Source organism: Protomyctophum bolini (assembly GCF_963924005.1).
Source record: "Protomyctophum bolini genome assembly, chromosome: 6".
Taxonomy (NCBI): domain Eukaryota; kingdom Metazoa; phylum Chordata; class Actinopteri; order Myctophiformes; family Myctophidae; genus Protomyctophum; species Protomyctophum bolini.
In genome coordinates, this window is record NC_137867.1 from 18,766,198 (window position 1) to 18,787,672 (window position 21,475).

General features: G+C 41.5%; 3 protein-coding genes across 4 annotated transcripts in view; 1 reads left to right on the plus strand and 2 right to left on the minus strand.

The window, feature by feature from the left end:
* ipo11 (importin 11) overlaps positions 1-5,358 on the minus strand; it is a 162,627-nt gene extending 157,269 nt beyond the window's left edge. For both annotated transcript variants that reach the window (XM_080765089.1, XM_080765088.1), the window contains exons 1-2: positions 5,259-5,358; positions 1,390-1,539 (exon numbers count right to left, since the gene is read on the minus strand). In XM_080765089.1, the coding sequence (XP_080621215.1) occupies positions 1,390-1,527 (138 nt within the window). In that variant the 5' untranslated portion in view covers positions 1,528-1,539; positions 5,259-5,358. The remainder of the gene's footprint in view (positions 1-1,389; positions 1,540-5,258) is intronic.
* Positions 5,359-8,336: 2,978 nt separating this feature from the next.
* LOC308316934 (growth hormone-regulated TBC protein 1-A-like) lies at positions 8,337-9,464 on the minus strand (the record flags this gene model as incomplete). The annotated part of the gene is made up of 1 exon (XM_080765726.1): positions 8,337-9,464. One exon carries the CDS (start codon positions 9,462-9,464, stop codon positions 8,337-8,339), a length of 1,128 nt encoding a protein of 375 aa, XP_080621852.1.
* Positions 9,465-13,230: 3,766 nt separating this feature from the next.
* Positions 13,231-20,611, plus strand: hsd17b3 (hydroxysteroid (17-beta) dehydrogenase 3). The gene is made up of 11 exons (XM_080766041.1): positions 13,231-13,446; positions 16,100-16,146; positions 16,555-16,630; positions 16,841-16,948; positions 17,113-17,180; positions 18,050-18,094; positions 18,195-18,229; positions 18,542-18,623; positions 19,241-19,306; positions 19,428-19,577; positions 19,955-20,611. Exons 1-11 carry the CDS (start codon positions 13,296-13,298, stop codon positions 20,048-20,050), a joined length of 924 nt encoding a protein of 307 aa, XP_080622167.1. The 5' UTR covers positions 13,231-13,295; the 3' UTR covers positions 20,051-20,611.
* The last annotated feature ends 864 nt before the right edge of the window (positions 20,612-21,475 follow it).

A 21,475-nucleotide genomic window follows, 5' to 3' on the forward strand; every position in this document is an offset into this window, starting at 1 on the left:
ATGACAAATGACAAGTTATTTATAATGTTTATACTAAGATTTAGTAATTTCCTGGAAAATAAATAAAACAATTTTAGGTAGTTAAGCCGTACTCCATGCCCTCTTAAACCCCCACCAAATTCTCAATCTCAGAGATTAGGGCTTTAAGCAACTAGTCGACTATTCAACTAGTAAATCCACTAGTCGACCATGTTGGTACTAGTTGACTACCGGTAGTTGATTAAAAAAAGGGGGGAAAGGGGGGTGTAAGAGCCATTTGAGCCACCATATTGTTTGCCATGATTCCTGTCAATTTGCCGATCCATGTTGCCATGGTTACAGGGAGGGAGGGTATTTAACCCTGGCCCTAATTAGTCTCAGGTGTTGCCAGTGGCAGAGGTAAACCAGTTTTTGACTGTGTTCATGAGGGCTGATGATCTGTAGCCAATCCTGTGCGTTTGATGGTTTATATTATGTTTATTTTGTATGACAAAGTATAGGACTTTAAGCAGCTAATAAATATAGTTTAATTTCTACTCAACGGACATTTTTGGACATCAGTTATTTGATCACACGTCTGAACTTCCTCGGCAACCAGTATCACCCAAGTATAGGGTCTTGGGCGTTACAGGGGGTTTTGTAGGCCTCAAGATCAGCAAGATTATAGTTATAGCCAAGAGGAGAATTAGCAAGAGAGGCCAACTTTGCTTTACTTCCCGTATCTGCGTGAGGTGGGCGGTAACATTATTAGGAGACGGGAAGAATGTTGGAGTCTATTCATTTCCAATGGGAGAATGAACGTGAACACAGCTTAATGGTCACTGAACTAAATACTGGACCCAATCATCACAAGGCACACAATATTTACAAGATATTCATAGTAAAGTGTCTTCTTTTAGCGAGACAAATCAGGAGAAAATCTACTTTGTTAATTACATATTTAAAACGATTATAAACGATCCTTATGTGCCCAAATTAGAGCTGGCATACTTGGTCTGCATATTGAGACAGGCACATGTAGGCACGGTTGAGGAGGATAGATTATGTAGTCTGTGTGATCTAAAGGAAATTGAAATGCCATTCTACAACTTTATTAGGGAGAGACTTTTTAATAAGATAGATCCAAATCATGAATTTATATGGTTGGAGAACTAAAATGACTACCGGTATTTCAAAAGTACACCTTTTCACTAGCCTCATTTTTGGAAAAGGCCTGGTCAATGAGGAGGAGGGCCATTTACATGTGAAATGGCCTTGTTTATTTTCATTTTTGTTCAAATACTGTACAAATATGTATTCATGTCTTTAATAATGCATTTTGGGGAAACAGGAAGGACTGTAATATCAAATGTGTCATTTCCCTCCCATGAATGTACTGTATACAGAGCTCCACCATTATAAATCTCCTACCAGCAGAACAGAATAGAATCCGGGCTGGGTTTCCCATTGTCGAAGCTGCTCCTCTGCAGGTTTCAAGACAGCCGTGTCCTGACTGGTGGCCTGGGTCAGGGCCTGCAGCACCACCGAACTGGCACTGTCTATATCCATAGCTGGATATACCTGAGGAGGAGGAGGAGAGTTGAGATGAGTTCAGGCCTAGGGATGTATAAAAACAAAAGATAGTTTTTGAGTTTTGACTGGATCTTTGAGCAAGGAACTTTTTAAGATACTTTAGCATTATACTAAAATACAGACAAATATCATCACCCAAAAACAGTCTGAAAGATTTAGGCCTTCCTGCTCTAGCACTGTACTATGCCTGCCTTTTGCCGTCTCTCCTCCTACAGTAACAGTACCTGCATTTTAATTACTGTAAACATCAAATATTGATGAAATCACTGTCAGCCACGCACTGTGATGAAGAAACAGTTCACTCCATGATATGAACACGGAGACAACTCTGTCTATTCTATCCCCTAGCCTAACTAGACAGAGAATATGCATTCTAACTTCACAGCTCGAAAGGCATCCTTTGGTTTCAAAAGGTATACATCTCAGGGAGTTAGGCGTCTCATCTTCCATGGCCTAAAAAAGCAAGTCGAAGTTGTTTGTGTGAATTCTATCCTCACACCGTTCAACATTGCCTGAGAGTAATTTCAAGGGTAGATTGATGTGGGAAAAAACAGGGTGGATTGTTTATTTCTTCATAGTTCACACAAGGGGGGGAAAAAATCGAATATTCCTGTACATTTTTGAGCGGTGCCTAACCGCTCCATTATGTAGCAATGTGTGTGTGTTCTGTGTATACATGTATGTAATAAGTATGCATGTCCCTGTGTCTGCGCCTGTGTATGTCCGAGCACGGAAAGCTGCAACACGGTAACTCTGTCATTTCGAACACGGGAAGACTTGCCGGAACCGAGCCACCCCCTGGGCATGTTCCTGGGGGTCTGGATGTTCCGGGGAACCCCCGGGCACCCCCACACGGTAACTGTCATTTCTCAACGGAACCTGGCCACCCCCCTGGGCGCGTTCCTGGGGGTCTGGATGTTGCAAGGACCCCCACACGGTACAGTTGCACCGCTCACTTCACACAGGTGTGATTTTAAATGCATCTGGGGATTTATGACTTTAGGACAAAAAAGGTTAAAAAAAAAGTAAAAAGCTGTGAATTATGAATGATATGTCAAACAGAAATCTCTTCTCAACTACTGTCAGTGAGCGGCTGATTCTGCAGAGCAGTTTGCTGGCAACTTTCTGATAAACTGGCAGTTTGAGTGAGTTTCCACTAGGAGAGAATGTTTTATGACCTTAGCAAGGCCACCATCTAGTGGTATCAACCAACATAACACGTACAGATTGAAGCTTAAACTCAATGTGTCAATTGTCAATCCAACCAGCCACTTTGGCAGGTGACCAATTCTTCAGATGTCCTCTTCTACTTAAAAAGCTTTATCTTGTAAAACAGTGACAGGTGAAAATAATCTGGTATTCTGCCCTGAGTCAAGTCTGGTCTTTTGTGTTAGAACTAGAAGTGGTTAAATAAGTCCTGTACTGTACAGTGGTGGTTATCACTTCTCAAAGTGAAATCCGGGGACCCCCATGGGTCCTTGGGGTGGTCCAGGGGGTTCCCGGCCAATAATACAGCATCACTTTAACCACTTTATCCATATTGTATACATTGGCGATTAAAAAAATAATCGCCATAATACATACCTGTCCTGAACTATTACAGCAGCCTTTAAATTCTACAAGAATTTCTACAAGAATTCTACAAGAATCTCAGACACAATACTACACACCACATTGTGTAAAAAAAAATGATTTGTCTGTACCAGTTAGATAGTGGATATGAAGCATAGTAAACTAGAGGCATCAGACAGCAGCACCTCTGGAGCAAGAAGTTGTTTAAAGTTTTGCTCAATGACTGACAAGTAAAAAGACACTGGCTAGTGAGTAGTGACTGATCACCAGTGTTTGACAACTTAAAGGGTAGAGCGTCGCAGTCCCGCCCCCTACCAGGGCCCAGGAAATTTCCTCAGACATTTCAAAAAGTATTTATTTAAAGACCTTTTAAGCGTCGCACAAAGCCAACTCGAGTTGTGAGAAATCATGAATCAAAGAATTAGAAAGAAGAAAGAAGAAAGAAACAGCAGGTTATAACACTTTTGTTGTTGTTTTTATTCTATTTAATTATTTGTTTGGTCCAAAATATTGTGTTTGTTGTCATGATTTGTCACAACTAGAGTTGGCTTTGTACAACGCTTATAAGGTCTTTAAATAAATACTTTTTGAAATGTCTATGGGAAAAATGGGAATTATTTCCTGGGCCTGGCGTCTTCATGAAAGGGGGCGGGACTGCGACGCTCTATGGGGTTCATTTTTACTCTACACCAGCTGCAACAATGTTTTGTGTAAAAATGGAAATACAGACAAAATGTAATCATTATTATCTTGTTTTCAATCACAGCAAGTGCATGATGATACTTGAGTTTAATATACACATTTGGGTTATGATTGGTGATGAAGATGATATAATACCACGTCCCTCTATTTGTTGATGTAAACACTAAACACCAACCAGAGTTCGAGAAGGATACAGAAATCCCTTACCAGCAGAACTATTCTGAATATACTAGTTGAGCAGAGCTTATTCAAGAAAATTAATTCGGGGTCCATGGTCAAGTTAATGAATAACATCATACCATTGAATCCTGCAACTATAGTGCCCACCATAAATACTGTACATAGAAATTAAACTATCACTAAGTAAAATAACAATCTGTGGCATATTGCTAGCTTGCCTCTAGTGGAGGTGTTGTTTAATAATTTAGATAAATCACAGTCAAGCAAAAATAAATGTTATCACTTGTTGTTCACACAATGGAAGAGTACGATAGGAGGACATAATGTGTTAAGTGCTCAGCAGGTGCATCCACCATCAGCCCCACGAAATAAATGCATGAGGTCAAACAGATAAGGTAAAAAACAAGCCACATACGTCAGACAATAGGAAAACTATAGTGAGCTAATTAAGTGGCTCTAAGCTAGTTGACCTGTCAGGAGCAAAGGCAGACAGAATGGCAGTTATAGCTAGCAGCAGCTAACAACAATGTCTCACACACACACACATGCACACACACACGTCTCTCTCTGTCAGTCCACACGTCGCAAGCATTTATGGTTTACTCCAGTCTCCTGTCCAGCTAAATAATATGCTCCCCACCCAGTTGTACTTCACAACTTTACAGTTTATAACTTTATTTCACAAAACATTACGCGTTTCCAATGGGAGAAAATGGCAAAGCCATGCAGTCACGTCGCCATGCACTCGTTTCAATTGAAAATACGTAAATGTGTCCATTAACAAAATTTAAGCGTGGCCCCAAAGCCCTTATGTGGTTGTTGCTCAGGTTATAAATGCTGAACCCGCAGGTCTACCCAAGCTGAGCTGAAGTTTAGAGTGACCCTCACAATGTCTAGGTTTATGTATTTGACACAGTATTCTGCAAAAAAAATGTGTACGAACACAACCAGCTCATTCTGGGTTAACTGAGCCACAGATATGTCATTGTAAAGGATAAGGGAGGATGAGACGCAATGAAACATTATACAAATCTGTTCTCCATCCACCAAAATAATCTGGCAAAAGTCGCGCACACCCCAAAGCAGCTGGCTAGCTTTCTGCTAACTAAGCTAACATTACTCTTAACAGTATATATTGTTACTTTTCTCAACGAAGCCGGGTCGACAATGACGAGTCAACTACTCCGTGTAATTATATATATCCTCTTCAAATTACGCGATTTCTACGTCAAATAGGATGAACCCGCACTCACCTAAAATAAAAATGACACTCAGTCAGTAGAAAAACAGAAGCAGTGGCAGCTGCAGTAGCACAGTGTCAACACACACACGCTGCTACGAACGATGGCGCCAGCAGAACTCGACACCGGCGCATGTTGATGACACAGCCTGCTGCTTGTGAGTTTATTACCGTATGTGGAAATGTGTTGTGATTTACTTGACGATCCATGTGGTACCTAAAGAGTCGCCCAAAGGATATGACTGCATGGTGCTGAGACTGCATGGTCACATGAGTGATATGTTTCAGTTTAGTTGCGTGCGAGCAGAACAAGAAGACAACACTACAGCATCACGTATCACACAGCAAGTTCTGAAATCTGGAGTTTATATACCAGTATGTGTAATAATAAACTCCAGATTTCAGAACTTGCTGTGTGATACGTGATGCTGTAGTGTTGGATATATGTTACACATATATGTTGTTACACATATAATATGTGTAACAACATATATGTGTAACATGGTCATTGGTCACGTATACGTGACCAAATGTAAGATCTGAAACAACGAAGGATGTTCAGATGCTCTGAGTTTGCAGAATTTCCGAACGGCCAGAGAGCTCCCGGGCACACTAGCGCTCTCAGAGCCAATTCCGGGGAGTCCGAAATCCCGTTAGTCCGACTACGACGTGGCAGGTTAAGACTCACCCTGTGGCCGGTTAAGACTCACCCTGTGGCGTCTGTGTGCGGTTAGGGTTTGGGTCGGACTAATGAGCGGTCAGACCAGTGCCACGCTATCCGAATTTCAGGGGTGGCATGCATCACCTGACCCTAACAAAATGCCTGCGGTCTCCGAGGCTACGTACCTAACCCTGGGCAAGACTGCCAGGTCAGTCTTTCCCAAATATAGAACCGGGTGGAACTCCATATTTGGACCTCAATATACATGTATGTCTGAGGACGTCAGCAATTCTCTGGCAGACATTGTGCTCTCCACTAGTGATGCACCGAATATTCGGCCGCAGAAAATATTCGGCTAAAAAAGCATTTTCGGCCTATTCGGTTTCGGCCTGAATAGGCAGAAAATATATCACCGAATAGTGTATGCAATTCATGCATTCAAATGAGCTGAATAAATGTTTTATGGACCCATAACAGTGATTATTATTGAAGTTAAGTTTTGCCATAACCATAAATCAGGTAGCTTTAAGGTACGGCAATGACAGCAATGGTAGGCAAAAAAATATATAATATTAAATATATTCGGATATTCGGTATTCGGCCAACTGTTTCTTATATTCGGTATTCGGTTTCGGCCAAGAATTTCCCTTCGGTGCATCCCTACTCTCCACTGACATTTCTAGGTAGGCGCACCGAAGTTGCACTGCAAATCCAACCGATATGTCTGAGTCTTTATTCATCCATTTTGGTTTGCATATACAGTAGGTTGTACAGGATTCTACTGTCACATTTTATTCAAATAAACCTCACGCCAAGCTTTGTGTTTGTTGATTTTTCACCAGCTTTCAACCCCACCTGTTGGTAGATAACGAGAGAATTCTAACAACTTTGGCGTTGACTCTAGTTTGGCTGGTTCCTTGACTTCCTCTCCAATAGAACCCAGAGGGTGAGGCCGGGTGAATTGAATGAGTGCATTCATCTGGTTCACCTCAGGGGTGTGTTCTCTAGATGAGCAATTTGAGGACAGATATATCCTGAAGTTTTCATGATGATGAATCAAGCCATGGCCCCTGTGGTTGATTATTCCTAAAACTGTTGTAAAATAAATCACACTTGTGTGAAGTGAGCAGCACCTTTCATCACAATGATGAGACATCTATATCCTATGCAGAGCTTTGTGTGTATGTCTGTCCGTATGAGCACGCCAGCACGGAATCAGAATATCTGTCCATATGAGCACGGAATGCTGGGTATGTCGGTGTTGTCCACCGGCCAATGGGTATGTACATGTCGGTGTTGTCCACCGGCCAATAAGGGACCACCATTCTTGATGACGTAACTAAGGTAAAACTGGTGATTGGCTGGGTATGTATGTACTATGTTTGTATGTCGGGGTAGGAATGATGGTCCCTTATTGGCTGTTGATGGTGACGTAAGTAAGGTACGTTTCAAGGTTGGTATAAGGTCAGTAAAATATAAGGTCAGTCTAAAAGATTTAGACCAGCAGCTGTATTAGACATTAGTTAGTAGAAGTAAGTTCTTGCGCGCCATGTATATGGCCTACTTGTGTGCAAGGCGCAAGTTGGCAGCTCGACAGAGTGCATTTCTAGTTCCTTCTTCATTCAACTCAAATGTATCAAAGACAATTAAGACATTATTGACTTCAGAAAACAACCTCCTCCCACTCAGAGCACCATCATTGTGACTCAAGAGGTGGAACCTGCATGTTGCTATAAATCTTGGTTCTTGGTTGACTTGGTTCAAAACAATTTCACTTTTGAATGTGATACTGAAATGGTTTTCAGGAGGTCGAAAATGACTGCATTTCTGCATAAGGAAATTGATCAAGAAATCTCTTACAGATATGGAATCAATTTGAACGTTTTCCTTAATATGAGTATCAACATTGTACAGTAGTGTCATTTCTGGTATATACATATTTCATCAAAGTGCCCCCAATCTGACCTACAGTATGTTGACTTCAAGAGTATAAAATCAGTTCAAAGAGAAAACAAAATTTAAAAAAAAATGCAGGAAGTTAGTTCCTTGACTTGCTGGCAGCGTGCAGTGTGCACAAGATATTTGGTGCTGAACAGCCTATAGTGGTTTGCAAGATTAGTTCTGGATTCACACACATTCTAGACAGCTTGGCCAGTACACCATGGTGTTAAAACAAAAACGCCAACCAGACCTACTATTTGTGAAGAAGAAAGGTGCTCCTGATGATGCCATCAGACCGTTAAGATTAACAGAAAGTCACATTCCTTACTGCTGCAGCAGTACTGACAGATTAGTTGTTGGGAGTCAGAATCATCAGAATCATATCGAATTTGTCATACTCCACAGTCCACACATCATCAGAGCCAAAATGGAGTATTTATTTTGGATGCACTTAGAATGTGTATTGTGTTTGAATGACAGGGTCAGGGTTCAGGACCCCTCTGCAATAATGTTGGCATGACACACACCCCGCAGTTTGGTTATGGTTGCCATGGAGAGACTTCTTGGTGTAGTGAAGATTTTCTGCATGAAAGTATGGCATTCATCAACAAATGGTCCGCGTATTATTTGTTTGAAGCTCTGGCAGATGTCCGGCAGTGACTCGGCCTGCTGAATAACTTGCTGGTTATGGTGGATGAGCGTCAGAGCAACACGGAACAGGATCTTAGAACCCTCGTAGAACAGGCAATCCCAGATCCGCAGAACTGTCTCAACTGGAAGGACATCTATGTAGAGACAGATGAACCATCGGGATACGACCAGGGACCAAGTAACATTTTGCTCCATCATGGTCTGCCACACACCAGGGGCTTTCACTTTGACCAGCTCCCCTAACACCTCCTGATCTGTCCTCAGCCCCAGCATGGTTGGGCCATAGTAGTCTGGTAATATCCTTCCTAGAAGAGCATCCATCAACCAGAATGATTTTTCCTCATCTTTAGTGATGATGAGCAGATAACCAGCAATGAAGTTCATGCCCTGACAATAGCCCACCGTTGAATTATGGTGTCCGTATGCTAGCAGCACGTTATAAAGAGGTTTCTGCAGACAAGGGTTAGATGTCTTGCGAAAAAGGACATTGTCTGGAAATGTCCTGTTCAGATCTATGCGGATGGTTTCCCCCAGTTTGGGGTCAGGCTCAGCAACCAGTAGAGACTGGTAGTATCCTGGGTTATTCTTCAACTGCTCCAGAGCTCCACTGGCTGCCATCCAGACCAGAGCCCGGTTCTCACTGGGGATGCCCTTTCGTACATAACGCTTCAATGTGGCATTCCTTTCCACGTTGCTTCTGCTCTTCAGCAGCTTTGACCACTTGATGGATCGTCTGTTGAGCACAGCCAGGTACTTCGACATGCGCTCTTCATATGAATCATAATCAAAATGTTCTGACTGCACAAAGCCATATGGATCCATACTGTTCACTCTGTCTTTTGCAATACCACCGGGGGTCCTGAGCAAATGCTGTAGCTTCTGGGTCCCATCCTCTGCTTTGCTGTTCCTCTCGATTGCGAACAAATCCAGGTGGCTAATGTCTTGTAAATCCATGCCCTGTCTCATGCAGCCTGTTTGCAATGCAAGCCAACTACTATCTAGTGGTCCAAATATTTAGCACAACTATGGATGGAGATGCTGGGTAAGCTGCTGTAAATTTGGCGCCTTTGCATTTGTTCAAGGGACTTTGTGTAACTGGAAGCTGTGTCTCCATCACTTGTGTCTCCAAATAAATCTGAGTTGTAGCCTACTGTTGTTTCAACTATTGTTGAAAACCTGATGACATACAGGTGCTCTCATCAGATTGTTCCATGCTATTAAGGTTGCAGCATTGGATAATCTGCGCAAACTCATAATCGTGGAAGAACCTTAAGATCGGCTTCCTGAGCTAACTCATATTGCCAGAGTTTCAATTGACAAAATAGTGGCAAATGATTTAATTCTAAGAGATTAATTTTTATCCCCAGATTGCCATGATTCGGTGACGTAGTTCAAAGTTGTGGTGACGTATAGTTCTACGGTATTTTGTTATAGTTTGGTGACGTAGATAATTGTGATAATAATGTAGATATTCACGTAGCTCATGATGTCCATTTCAGTGATACTCACTATTTCCTATGGTGGGGAGATGCTATAAAGTCCAAATGATTTTGATTTCGTTCAATGCTCATTCAGAACCCAAGCCACTGGCAGTGTACGTTGTGCATGCAGTAATCATTATCATAGTACTTGGAGGCCAGTCTATGACGACATTGATGACTATATGGACATACAATGGACATAGACAGACATACCGTCAGACAACAGATATCTGTGGATTTATAGATAGTTTTTTTGGAGAACCGTTCATCCCACTGACTTTCGACAGGGCTGTGCAAGTGTGCAGTCCCTTGGATCCTCAGTAATGCGACCAATCATAACATGGGGGCTGGCTGGGGCAGATCGAAGTTACACAAATGAAGCACAAGGACTCTCAACCGTGTCCAATGGTGACCCACAAGTCTGTATGCTAGGAGTGGTACAAATATTATGTCAATACGATCAAAATTCAGATTTCTCCAATGAGGGAAGTGGGCAAAGGGTAGGGGAACTATCAAAAGGAAAGTTTCAGTTTTTGGTTTAGTTTATTTTTGTTATATTTGATTCATTCATTTTAATTTGTCCTTTCAATTGTGGGAGGGGGGGAAAAACTATACAAATTGGTAGCTGTTTTTTTCTGAATTCGGATCTATATGAGGCAATATGGAATGACCTGCAAACCAGATAAAAAATTGGCCTTGAAAGTTCCCTTGAGAATTGTACAATCCAACACCTGCACCTGGATGTGTACTAGCCTTCGCATATGCCCATATATTTATTGTTTTTGGTTCCCGTCCATAAATGTACTTATGTGTGTGCAAAGTTTCTGTTAGTGTGTTTTTGCTGGTTAAATAAAAAGAGATGCAGTCTCAATGTGTTTTTGCTGGTTAAATAAAAAGAGATGCATTCTCAATGTGTTTTTGCTGGTTAAATAAAAAGAGATGCATTCTCAATGTGTTTTTGCTGGTTAAATAAAAAGAGATGCATTCTCAATGTGTTTTTGCTGGTTAAATAAAAAATAAAATATATATTAGATATTATGCACTGAATGCTTCTGTCAAAACGAAATAAACAAACGTTTAAATGCTATTTAATATTTGACGTATAAAAATAAATAAATATGCTAGTGGTCCAGACTGAGCTAAAAAAAAAGGTTGAGAACCACTGATCCTATCCGACAGTCTTATTACGTGCCTTGTATGAGTGACTGAGCAGACATGCCATTAAAGGGTCACGTAATAATAATAATGACTCAACCAGGAAATCCGGTACACTTCCCCTTCTATTGTCACTCCCTTTCCTGAGAAATTTCTAAACCTGTGACTTTCCAGTAAACTGATAACATTGATGCCTCATCTATGTCACTGTTTTCCCAATCTGAGTAGGCGACCCATTGGCAATACATATAGCATGGGTTTTCAACAGGTGGTCCGTGGACCACTGGTGGTCCGTGGAGGTATTGCATGTGGTCCCTGACCATGCATTTAGTAATGTAGGATTTGTTTTAAATGTTCTAGTGACATGTGATGAGTCCATCCTAAAACATACTCTCTCCCCATGCCTTCGGCCTGGTGGAGACAACAATTAGACTACTGTTTCCCAAACAGTGGGTCTGTTTGGGAAACAGACCCACTGTTTTGGCTATTTGTGCCGGGTCACGGATCAATTTCTGTTATACCGGCCGCAGTGAACTCTGCAGACCCCAGCGAATGCTTTGCTTGCTTCACAGACCACTTGTGGTCCAATACCCACGCTGGTCTCTTAACAACTCTCTCCGCCATAGCCCCAGACTGTCTCAACGTGTTAAAGAAAGTGCTTAGTGATGTTGTGTGTACCATGAGCGGCTTATAGACAGACAGACATGACAAGGACTTCAGCTGCTGTCGATCAAAACAAATAAAAAAGATCACACCCGTGTGAAGTGAGGGGCGATCTTATCATCTTGCATCATCATACATCATCTCATTCCGGCAAATCAGAATGCGCGTCCTCACCTCAGTGAGGTGAGGTAACCTCACCTCACGTCTTCAATGTTTGAGTTACGCAATGTTTGTGTTTACACTAAACAGAATCCAAAGCAAATTACGCACATCTCTAAAAAACTTTCAGGTGCTGAACAAAAAGATACGTACAGGAGAAGAAGTAATAGTCCACACACTGTTGTGTAGCTCCCACAGGAAATGTATTTAAGAATGACAACCTTAAATACATTTCCTGTGGGAGCTACACAACAGTGTGCAGACTATTTCTTCTTCTCCTGTGTTTACACGAACACTCAAAATTGTCCATTCATTGTCAACCAAAAGATGGACATAGGAGGGGTTATCGCCCCTAAAAAAAATCTTCTTACATTAAGATTACCTTAAGGGACGATGGCCAGGTGGACAAATCACATCATCAAGCTCATTTCACATCATCCATAACCTTATGAAAACCTTCCAATGCAGCTGCCTACGGCCACATATGGACTGTGTTGTCCCACCTCAATGTGTCATCATGGCATCAGGCCCTAACAAATCGGTCAGCATATGCCCATAAAAAGCCGATCTCTAGATGTGAGGGCAGCGTATATGCCTGAACCTCTATATTATACTGCATGCATGGTCACGGACCACATGCAACACCTTATGGACCACCAGTGGTGTATTACTGTAAATGTTATGATGTTGTCGTACTGTTAGGTGATCTTTACACTCTTTTGTTGCAGTTCATCAGTAGTCAGGTTTCCAAACCACACATGTGATACAGCTGATCACAACACTCAATGGTACAGGGATAAAATGTCACATTAGAGTCTACACCTCAGAAAGTACTTTCTCTGCTGTGCTTTCAGATGGTATTGAGAGAGCCCATGTGAGGGTCTGCAATGTGCAGAATGTATACCTTCAATAAACAAGTAATCACAGACTCATTCTTACATTAGTTTATGGCTCATGAATACTTGTCTGACACTGTAAATCTTCAAAGTAACGGCTTTGAATATCAATTGCAAATTTCCATTCATTCAGAGGAATGAATGGTAGTATTTAAAGCCTATTATATATACGTAGCCCCATTAAGAAACAAGACCTATACCTTGGTAACAGAGTCCATAGACTTTGTTCAAATTAGGGAAAGATTGTTTACTCAGTGTCAACTTTGTGTCTTTAGTTTCTTTAATCTTGACTTGTATTAACAGAAGTAGGAGTGGCCTCTCGTTGTCATTCTGCAGTTGTATAGGCTCTCTTGAGTGAAAACCTTTGGCCAGGGAGGAGGCACAAGCAAACGTGCTCAAAGGGCAGAGCTTGTTGTTTCAGGCAAACAGACTTATTGTTTGTCATGGATGTCATGGATTTTTGTTTTATCTCTCTCGGTTCTGCAGTCGTTGTCTACTATGGCATGAAGGTGTTTTTCTTCAGTAGGATTCTATATTCTAAAGTGTGGTTCCCACTGTCCAAGTCTTTCTTCACCTCCATGGGAGAGTGGGCAGGTGAGCTCTCTCTCTCTCTCTCTCTCTCTCTCTCTCTCTCTGTGTGTGTGTGTGTGTGTGTGTGTGTGTGTGTGTGTGTGTGTGTGTGTGTGTGTGTGTGTGTGTGTGTGTGTGTGTGTGTGTGTGTGTGTGTGTGTGTGTGTGTGTGCGTGCGTGCGTGCGTGCGTGCGTGCATGTGTGCGTGCGTGCACTTTCAGTCCATTCCGCGATTCCAGTACAGCGGAAAGAAAATGCAATTAGAACAGTATTCTAGAACGGATGAGAATCCTGCCTTCCACTTCATTTCAAGGCATCCCTCTCCAGACCATCAGGGGGGGGGGGGGGGCATACAATATAAGGGTCCATTTTGGTTCTATTCTGTATATATTCTCATTCATTCAGGTTGCATGTTTGCAATGTCATGTGCACTGCATGCATGCATGCATGGATGATCAGAGTGTTTTCACAGCCACCAATGGATAAACGTGTAACGTTTAGTTGCACTTTTATTTTTTAGCTTTTCTACCTTCATTGATATTACACCCAGTGGAGATTGACAGGAAAGAGACTGAGTGAGGCTGCATTGGAGCCTATGACTAGACTAGGGTTGTCCCGATCCGATCACGTGATCGGAAATCGGAGCCAATCACGTCATTTTCAATATTATATCCATATAATGATATTAGACTGAATATTGTATTATTGTGATATGGCCTAAACGTGTTCTATAAAAGTATAAATATCGAATCGGGAAACATCTGTATAGGCAGATACTCCAAATCAAATGATCGGAATCGGTTTGGGAGCAAAAAACGTGATCGGGACATCGTGTGCGCATGGACCAGTGGCGGAAGGTTCTTATAACGGCAGTGGGTTCAAGCAGCCACGCCACGCCACGCCACGCCACGCCACGCCACGTGTTTCTCCTTACAATTTCAGTGGACAGTGGGTGCATATACTGCATATTGATATATTTTGCCAAAATGCCAGTGGGTTCATTTGCGCCTCTGAACCCACGGAGTTGACGCCACTGGCATGGACCACTAGGCCTCCCTGACCACTGACCATTTTCACCAACGTTGCCTCAATCTGTTTGTTTCAATCTCCGCCAATGATCTATCTATGCTCTGGTCCTGCTGTAATGTTTATTGTGATATGTCATTTTGTCCACATGTCCTAGCCTTAGTGGCTGTTCTAGTTCAAATGTAATCTGCATCTGTTCTTATTTCACATGGTTCTGTATGCCACAAGGAGGAAGATAGGTGGAAAACAGAGTGTTCTGGCACTATGTAGAGTTCTCAGGGGATTCTAGACAAACAGGCCATTGAGAAATAGAGCACTAGCTGGAACAGTGGTCTCTTGGCTCTTCAGGCCAATGCTCACAGATTTGAAGTGCACCATTATCATTAACAGGGTCACAGGCTCGTCTGAGGACGACCTGTCCTAGAGAGACGAAGGAACTCTCCACTTTCCGCTCTCACCACAGAATAGGACATTCTCATGAGGTTGTGTGAGGAAACGTGTGTCTGTGTAGTGTGTACACACATAATAGTGTACTGTATGTGTGCATGGCGACGTAAATTCTGAAGAAAATATTCTAAAATGTTCAGCTGGCTCTGCAAATGTTGGCAAAGCCCATACCCTTTCATCACCACTTTGTGTATTTTGTCATTGCTGTAGCCAGTAAATATTTAATGGTTTGGAGGGCTGGTGGACCTTGTAAGTAAGAGCACAGTGCCCTGGTTGAAGCCCAACATTTGGACAATGGATATTATTAAATACCGGTACCAGCATCACCACATCACGTCACTTCGTGCCGCACTGTGAGCCATCTGCTATTTATTTTTTTACATTTTAGAAAAGTCTTGAAAGTGTTTTCAAGTTTTTCAAGAATTTTGGAATACACACACAAACTATGTTTTCAGATGGGGGATCCGACCAAATACATATTAGTGTTGGGTCCTTGACCGCTGTGTTAAAGAAGGTTCCTGTGTGTGTGTGTGTGTGTGTGTGTGTGTGTGTGTGTGTGTGTGTGTGTGTGTGTGTGTGTGTGTGTGTGTGTGTGTGTGTGTGTGTGTGTGTGTGTGTGTGTGTGTGTGTGTGTGTGTGTGTGTGTGTGTGTGTGTGCGCGTGCGTGCGTGCGTGTGTAAATGATTTCTGTTAGAAGAGAGGGTTATTGAGAGGAGAGATCTCACAATCATTGGCTCCAATTTGGCTCCCATAATCTTTGTAGTCTTAGGTTAGAGAGCTCATAGTGTGTGTGTTTATGGTTCTGTGGGTGCAATTGGGCATAATGTGCATGTGTCTTCAAGAGCTGCCAACTGACAGAGGGCACTGTTTATTCCTGCACACAATCCCAGTCTCTTGATGAATAGTTGCCTCCATCTACCTCGGCTGTGTGTCCTGTCTGCTCCTAAAGTCGGTTCTCATTTATCACATCAGACACGGGCACATTTGCCCAGAAAGCCTTTTGATAAATGCAATGGCAACCATTTCATGTACAAATTACACTGCGCCCGGCATGCACTCTCATTGTTTTGATTGACTGCAGAGGAAGACAGATTAGATTACTGTGTGTAATCTAAACAATCCCCAGTTTATCATGGGTGCAGCAAAATAAAAGGAAAAATGCTGATTTGACTTTTTTTTCTATTCTATTTTTTCTCTCTTTCAGTGGTGACTGGCAGCTCTGAAGGGATAGGGAAAGCATATGCCATTGAGGTATTTTGTTTTATTGTATGTAGCCTATCTATTATACCCTACCTGTGCCCAGATACATTGTTTCCTCACCCAACAGTAAACAAACCAACATACAGTAGCCTACAAGTGATTACAGGGTATCTGCACACTTCTAAAGTGACAATTGAATGACTTCTAAGGCCTTTTTAATACCGAATTGGGCAAATTGAGGCAAACATTGTGAAAATAGCCACATACTAGCTCACAACACATCGCAGTTACAATATTATATAAAATACATATTACACACATATTTTTAAATAATAATTTTACTGTTTAATCATGTTTACGAGTAGTTGTTTCTTTAAAATTAATTAATTATTTCCCTCCCTATTTCAATTTGGGTTACCAAACTCAAACTGTCCACCATGGCACCTCTGCCACCCCCAGCTGGCTGGTCAGGGGATGAATGTGGTTATTGTGAGCAGAACCAAGGAGAAATTGAAAATGGTGGCCAAGGAGATAAGTGAGAAGATTCTAATTCCAGCATATAACAATGACCCTGTTTATCAGCTTCTATATTTATGTTTAACCTCCAATGTCATGTTTGTGTTTGCTTTTTGAATCAACTGTAATTTAACGCTAAAAGTGTTGTCATTCAGACTGCAGATACTGTAGCCTACACTTGCTATATGGAATATGGAAGCAACTTGCTTGCCTTATCACCCTTTTACAGGTGAAACTACCGGTCAGAAGGTGATAGTGATTGTAGAAGATCTCACAGAGGAAAACATAATTGGTGAAATTGAGGACAAACTCAAGGACTTGAACATTGGAGTCTTGGGTGTGTTTTTCTGTTCCTAAATGCAGTCTTTGAATCATTTCATAATGTACTGTGACTTCTGAGACAAGAGGAAAAAAAGCCTTCAATACATTTAGCCTATAATGTGTATATATCTGCCGCAGTCTGGCCTAAAAGACACTGAAACTTTCCATTTCATCTTTTAGTTAATAATGTAGGTATATTGCCCAGCCGCATCCCTTGCAGATACCTTGACACTGCAGATCTGGATCAGGTTTGCAATATCCAGCAGTCGGTAGATTACTCTATGCTGTTGTTTGAGAATGATGGGTTGCTTTAACTTGCTTTCCCCTTTCTTTCTTTTTTAATAATTATTGTTGCATGGGCCTTTTCATGCCCTTTGTCTTTATTGATTAAGTGAAGTCAAACAGGAAACGGTAAGAGAGTGATGGGGAGTAAACACAGAGTGACACGCAACAAAGGCCGCCGAGACCATAGTGTCAACCCCTTACCCCTGTGTCGGATCGGTGGTTAGACTGGCATATTCGCAGATACCGATATGACAAATAAGGGCCGATACCGATACCGATACAGTATCGGGACATCTCTAATTATATGGCATCCATGCATGGATATTAAAATGTTAGCAAACATAATTAACCAAACATAATTGTGCATTTAAAGTTATGGATGTTTGAATTTTGTTTGTGAATTCTCTACAGGGTCTATTTTTGGTTAGACTTTTCGAATCAATCTGATCTTTAAACTGGATTACCCATTTTAAGCAAGTTTCAGTATGTTTTTGACTCAAAAATCTAACAAACTACGGCATGCTTTGTAAAATTGTCTTACAAGAATTACAAGTATGCCTATATGAGTTGTTGTAGTCAATAGGCTAATGCCAGACCAGTCCAGTCCTTTAACTATGACTTATCCACTAAGGCTATAACCAGTGCCACCTCCATATTTACTTTCACTATAGCACAAACCTGTTGGAATCTTGAATATCTGATTGACTAATTTATCTACTAATTCTTCCTGGGTCTTTCCCTACACGTCTTCTTCTTGTATATCGCCTTGCAACCTGCATAATTTATCCTTCTCTTCTCAACTTTATAAATAGCTATTTATTTATCCTTGCAGACAATTACAAAAGTCATAAACTGCAACGTGAGAGTGATGGCAAAGGTGAGAGTGTGTACCGTACTTTGTTTTTTACAAATCTGTTTTGTTGCCTATAATCTGCCTATATAATCTGCTATAACAACTTTTTCTTATCTCTTCATAGATGTGTAAAATAATCCTTCCAGGAATGGAAAAAAGGTTAAAAAAATCAACAACAACAAAAGATTTGCTGCAAAACATTATCACACACACACACACACACACACACACACAGTCACGCACACACACACACACACACACACACACACACACACACACACACACACACACACACACACACACACACACACACACACACACACATTGATTTTCACTGTGTGTGTGTGTGTGTGTGTGTGTGTGTGTGTGTGTGTGTGTGTGTGTGTGTGTGTGTGTGTGTGTGTGTGTGTCTGTGTGTGCGCGTGCGTGCGTGTGCTTGCGTGCGTGCTTGGGGTTGGCCTGCCTCCACAGAGGGAAAGGACTGATTGTGAATGTTTCCTCTGGAATGGCCTGTGTCGTCTGCCCATTATACACCTTGTACTCCGCTTCAAAGGCAAGAACATTATACCTATAGTGTTAAGCTTGATTTATACAGTACTTAAAGATGGTGTGCCGTGATTTTTGTACTTATTCTGTTTTGTATGTGTCTATGGAGTTAATATTACTCTAATAGACCCCCAGGTGTGGTTAGAATATTTAAATATGTCTTCCCTGTGTATTTTTGGTTTCTCAAAAGGCCCAATCGTGGCCCAGGTCAAAAGGCCCAATCGTAATGACAGTGATATAGTGACATCACAATACAGTATCATCCCCTCGTCTAACCCCTCCCCCTTTATCATACAACAGCTGCGGGTGCGGCTTCAGTTCAGGTGGATCACCACCCATCAGGTAAACCAGGCATACTTAATGAACTGTTGGGTGTGGCCACATAAAAACATAATTTTAACACTTTCTACGTACACTTTTTTTGAAAGAAATATTTTTCTTAGTATAATGATAGTACCTGATGATCATGTTTGGGGGGAGGCGGGATCACAGCACTCCATCTTTAAATTAAGCATTGTTCCCTTTCAATCATTATCTGTGATGCTGTGTAAGTTGTTTCTGTGCCTTGATGTGCGTATACATTTATGTCTGTGCATATGTGTTCGCTGTACCCATGACATGTAGGTATTTGTGGAGAGATTCTCCCAAGGTCTTCAAGCTGAATACAAATCTAAAGGAATCCTAATACAGGTATACATACCGGTATTCAGATATCAGGACAATTATTTGTGCTTTTTAAAGATAATGTGTTATTTATTTTAATAAGTAAGCATCGTCGGTTCTATTGTTTCCCTGTTCACAATTCTCTCAGGCAGTGGCTCCATTTGGAGTCTCAACTCCAATGACAGGCAACATGAAGGCGGACATGGTGACTCTTACAGCAGAGGACTTTGTCAAGACGTCCCTGCAGTATCTCAGGGCGGGAGACAAAACATACGGCAGCATCTGTCACACAGTCTTAGTAAGATAAACAAATAGAATAACATAAACATACGGCAGCATCTGTCACAGTCTTAGTAAGATAAACAAATAGAATAACCCATTAACCACTTTCACCCTGGCATCCCTATTTTGGGCATGTTTTCCAGGCGAACGGTTAAAAAAAAACAAAAAAAAACAATGCCAGTGTGAGACCCGTTAGGAGCTTGAAGATCAGATAAAAAAGGGGAGGGAGAGAGAAAAGGGAGAATTCTTAGAAGAATTTTGGTTAAAAAGTGGTTAATTGTGTGTGTGTGTGTGTGTGTGTGTGTGTGTGTGTGTGTGTGTGTGTGTGTGTGTGTGTGTGTGTGTGTGTGTGTGTGTGTGTGTGTGTGTGTGTGTGTGCGTGCGTGCGTACAGGGTTGGATTCTACAGTCCATTCCTCTTCAGATGCTGCACTCTCAGAGCATGCAGGATGGTTTGACAGAGTTAGTCAAGAAGAGGTTAGGGGAATAGAACCTACACTTCTCTGAGCAAGAATGCCATGTCATCCCATTGTACTGTATTTACTGTAAGTGGCTAATATATAAATCTATATATTGTATACTGTTTAGACTGCTAATATGTACAAACAGTACAGAACTTTAAACACTTTTGAAACAACTGCTATTCGTGCAAACTTTGCAAAAGCTTATCCCAAGCAATTTTTTCCTATGTGGATATATAGGCAATTATTTCTGACAGCGAAATGCACAATTCTTATGGTTTTGTAAGTTTCCCTCGGTTGCAATGTAACAGCTCTATGTACACGTCATTTCCCTTTTAAAGTTTTAATTATACCCACATTGTCTTGTTTTGATTGTATTGTTCCACATTTTCTCATGCCAATATACGGTAAATATTTACAGAGAGAGATGTTACATATTTATTCTACTGAACTGTATTCCAAAATGTTTTGTAGTATATTTGCATACCACAATGGAAACAGGCCCCTGGGGCTTTTTGTGTTATGTTTCAGCATAACCTGTACTATATGTGTGCATAACCTGTACTATATGTGTAGTTGTGTACTGTTGATAAGCTTACTAATAAACAATTTGAATATTGAGAAACAATTAGTTTCACCCATGTGCACTTGATTATAATTCTTGACACATTTGTTGAATTTGCCTTTATTAAATACATCCCTACACAGATCAGTGATCTACTGTATATGATTAGTAGGGACAGACAGACAGACAGACAGACAGACATGGCATGAGGTTGAAGTAGCGATACAGGGGATGATCAGTATAATTTCCTAGTGTTTAATAACACTTAATGCAGCATTTATATATGTTTTATGCTGTGTTGATATTATTATACAATCTCACCTGACATTAAGAAAACAAATGCAACTTGTCCCCGTCAATTTAATGACTGGGACAAGAGAAGACCATCAAGATCTCACTCCCAGATTTAGGTAAATGTGAAACAGTGGCCCTGTTGTAGGGGGTGGCTGTGTGTGTGTGTGTGTGTGTGTGTGTGTGTGTGTGCGCGGCTGTGCACGTATGTGCATGTGCAGTGTGTACACACGCACAGCCGCACATCATAAATCTCTAGGAAGAATGGTGTGTGGATTTGAGTCTGGCACCTTATCTGCTGAACTGCCGTCCCGTTCTCCCTTTTTTCCCCCCACACTGTCTGTGACTGACTCTCTCACACACACACACACACACACACACACACACACACACACACACACACACACACACACACACACACACACACACACACACACACACCTGTAACGATCATTAGCTTGTCCTCTGAGATTGAAGTGGGGACATTTGATGAGATGAGTAGATGACCAGACGTCTTAACTATGGATTCAGTCAGCGGTCATATGGGGGGGAAGGGGGGTGTCTATGTGGTTTCTGAGAAATGAGAATACCTTAGAGA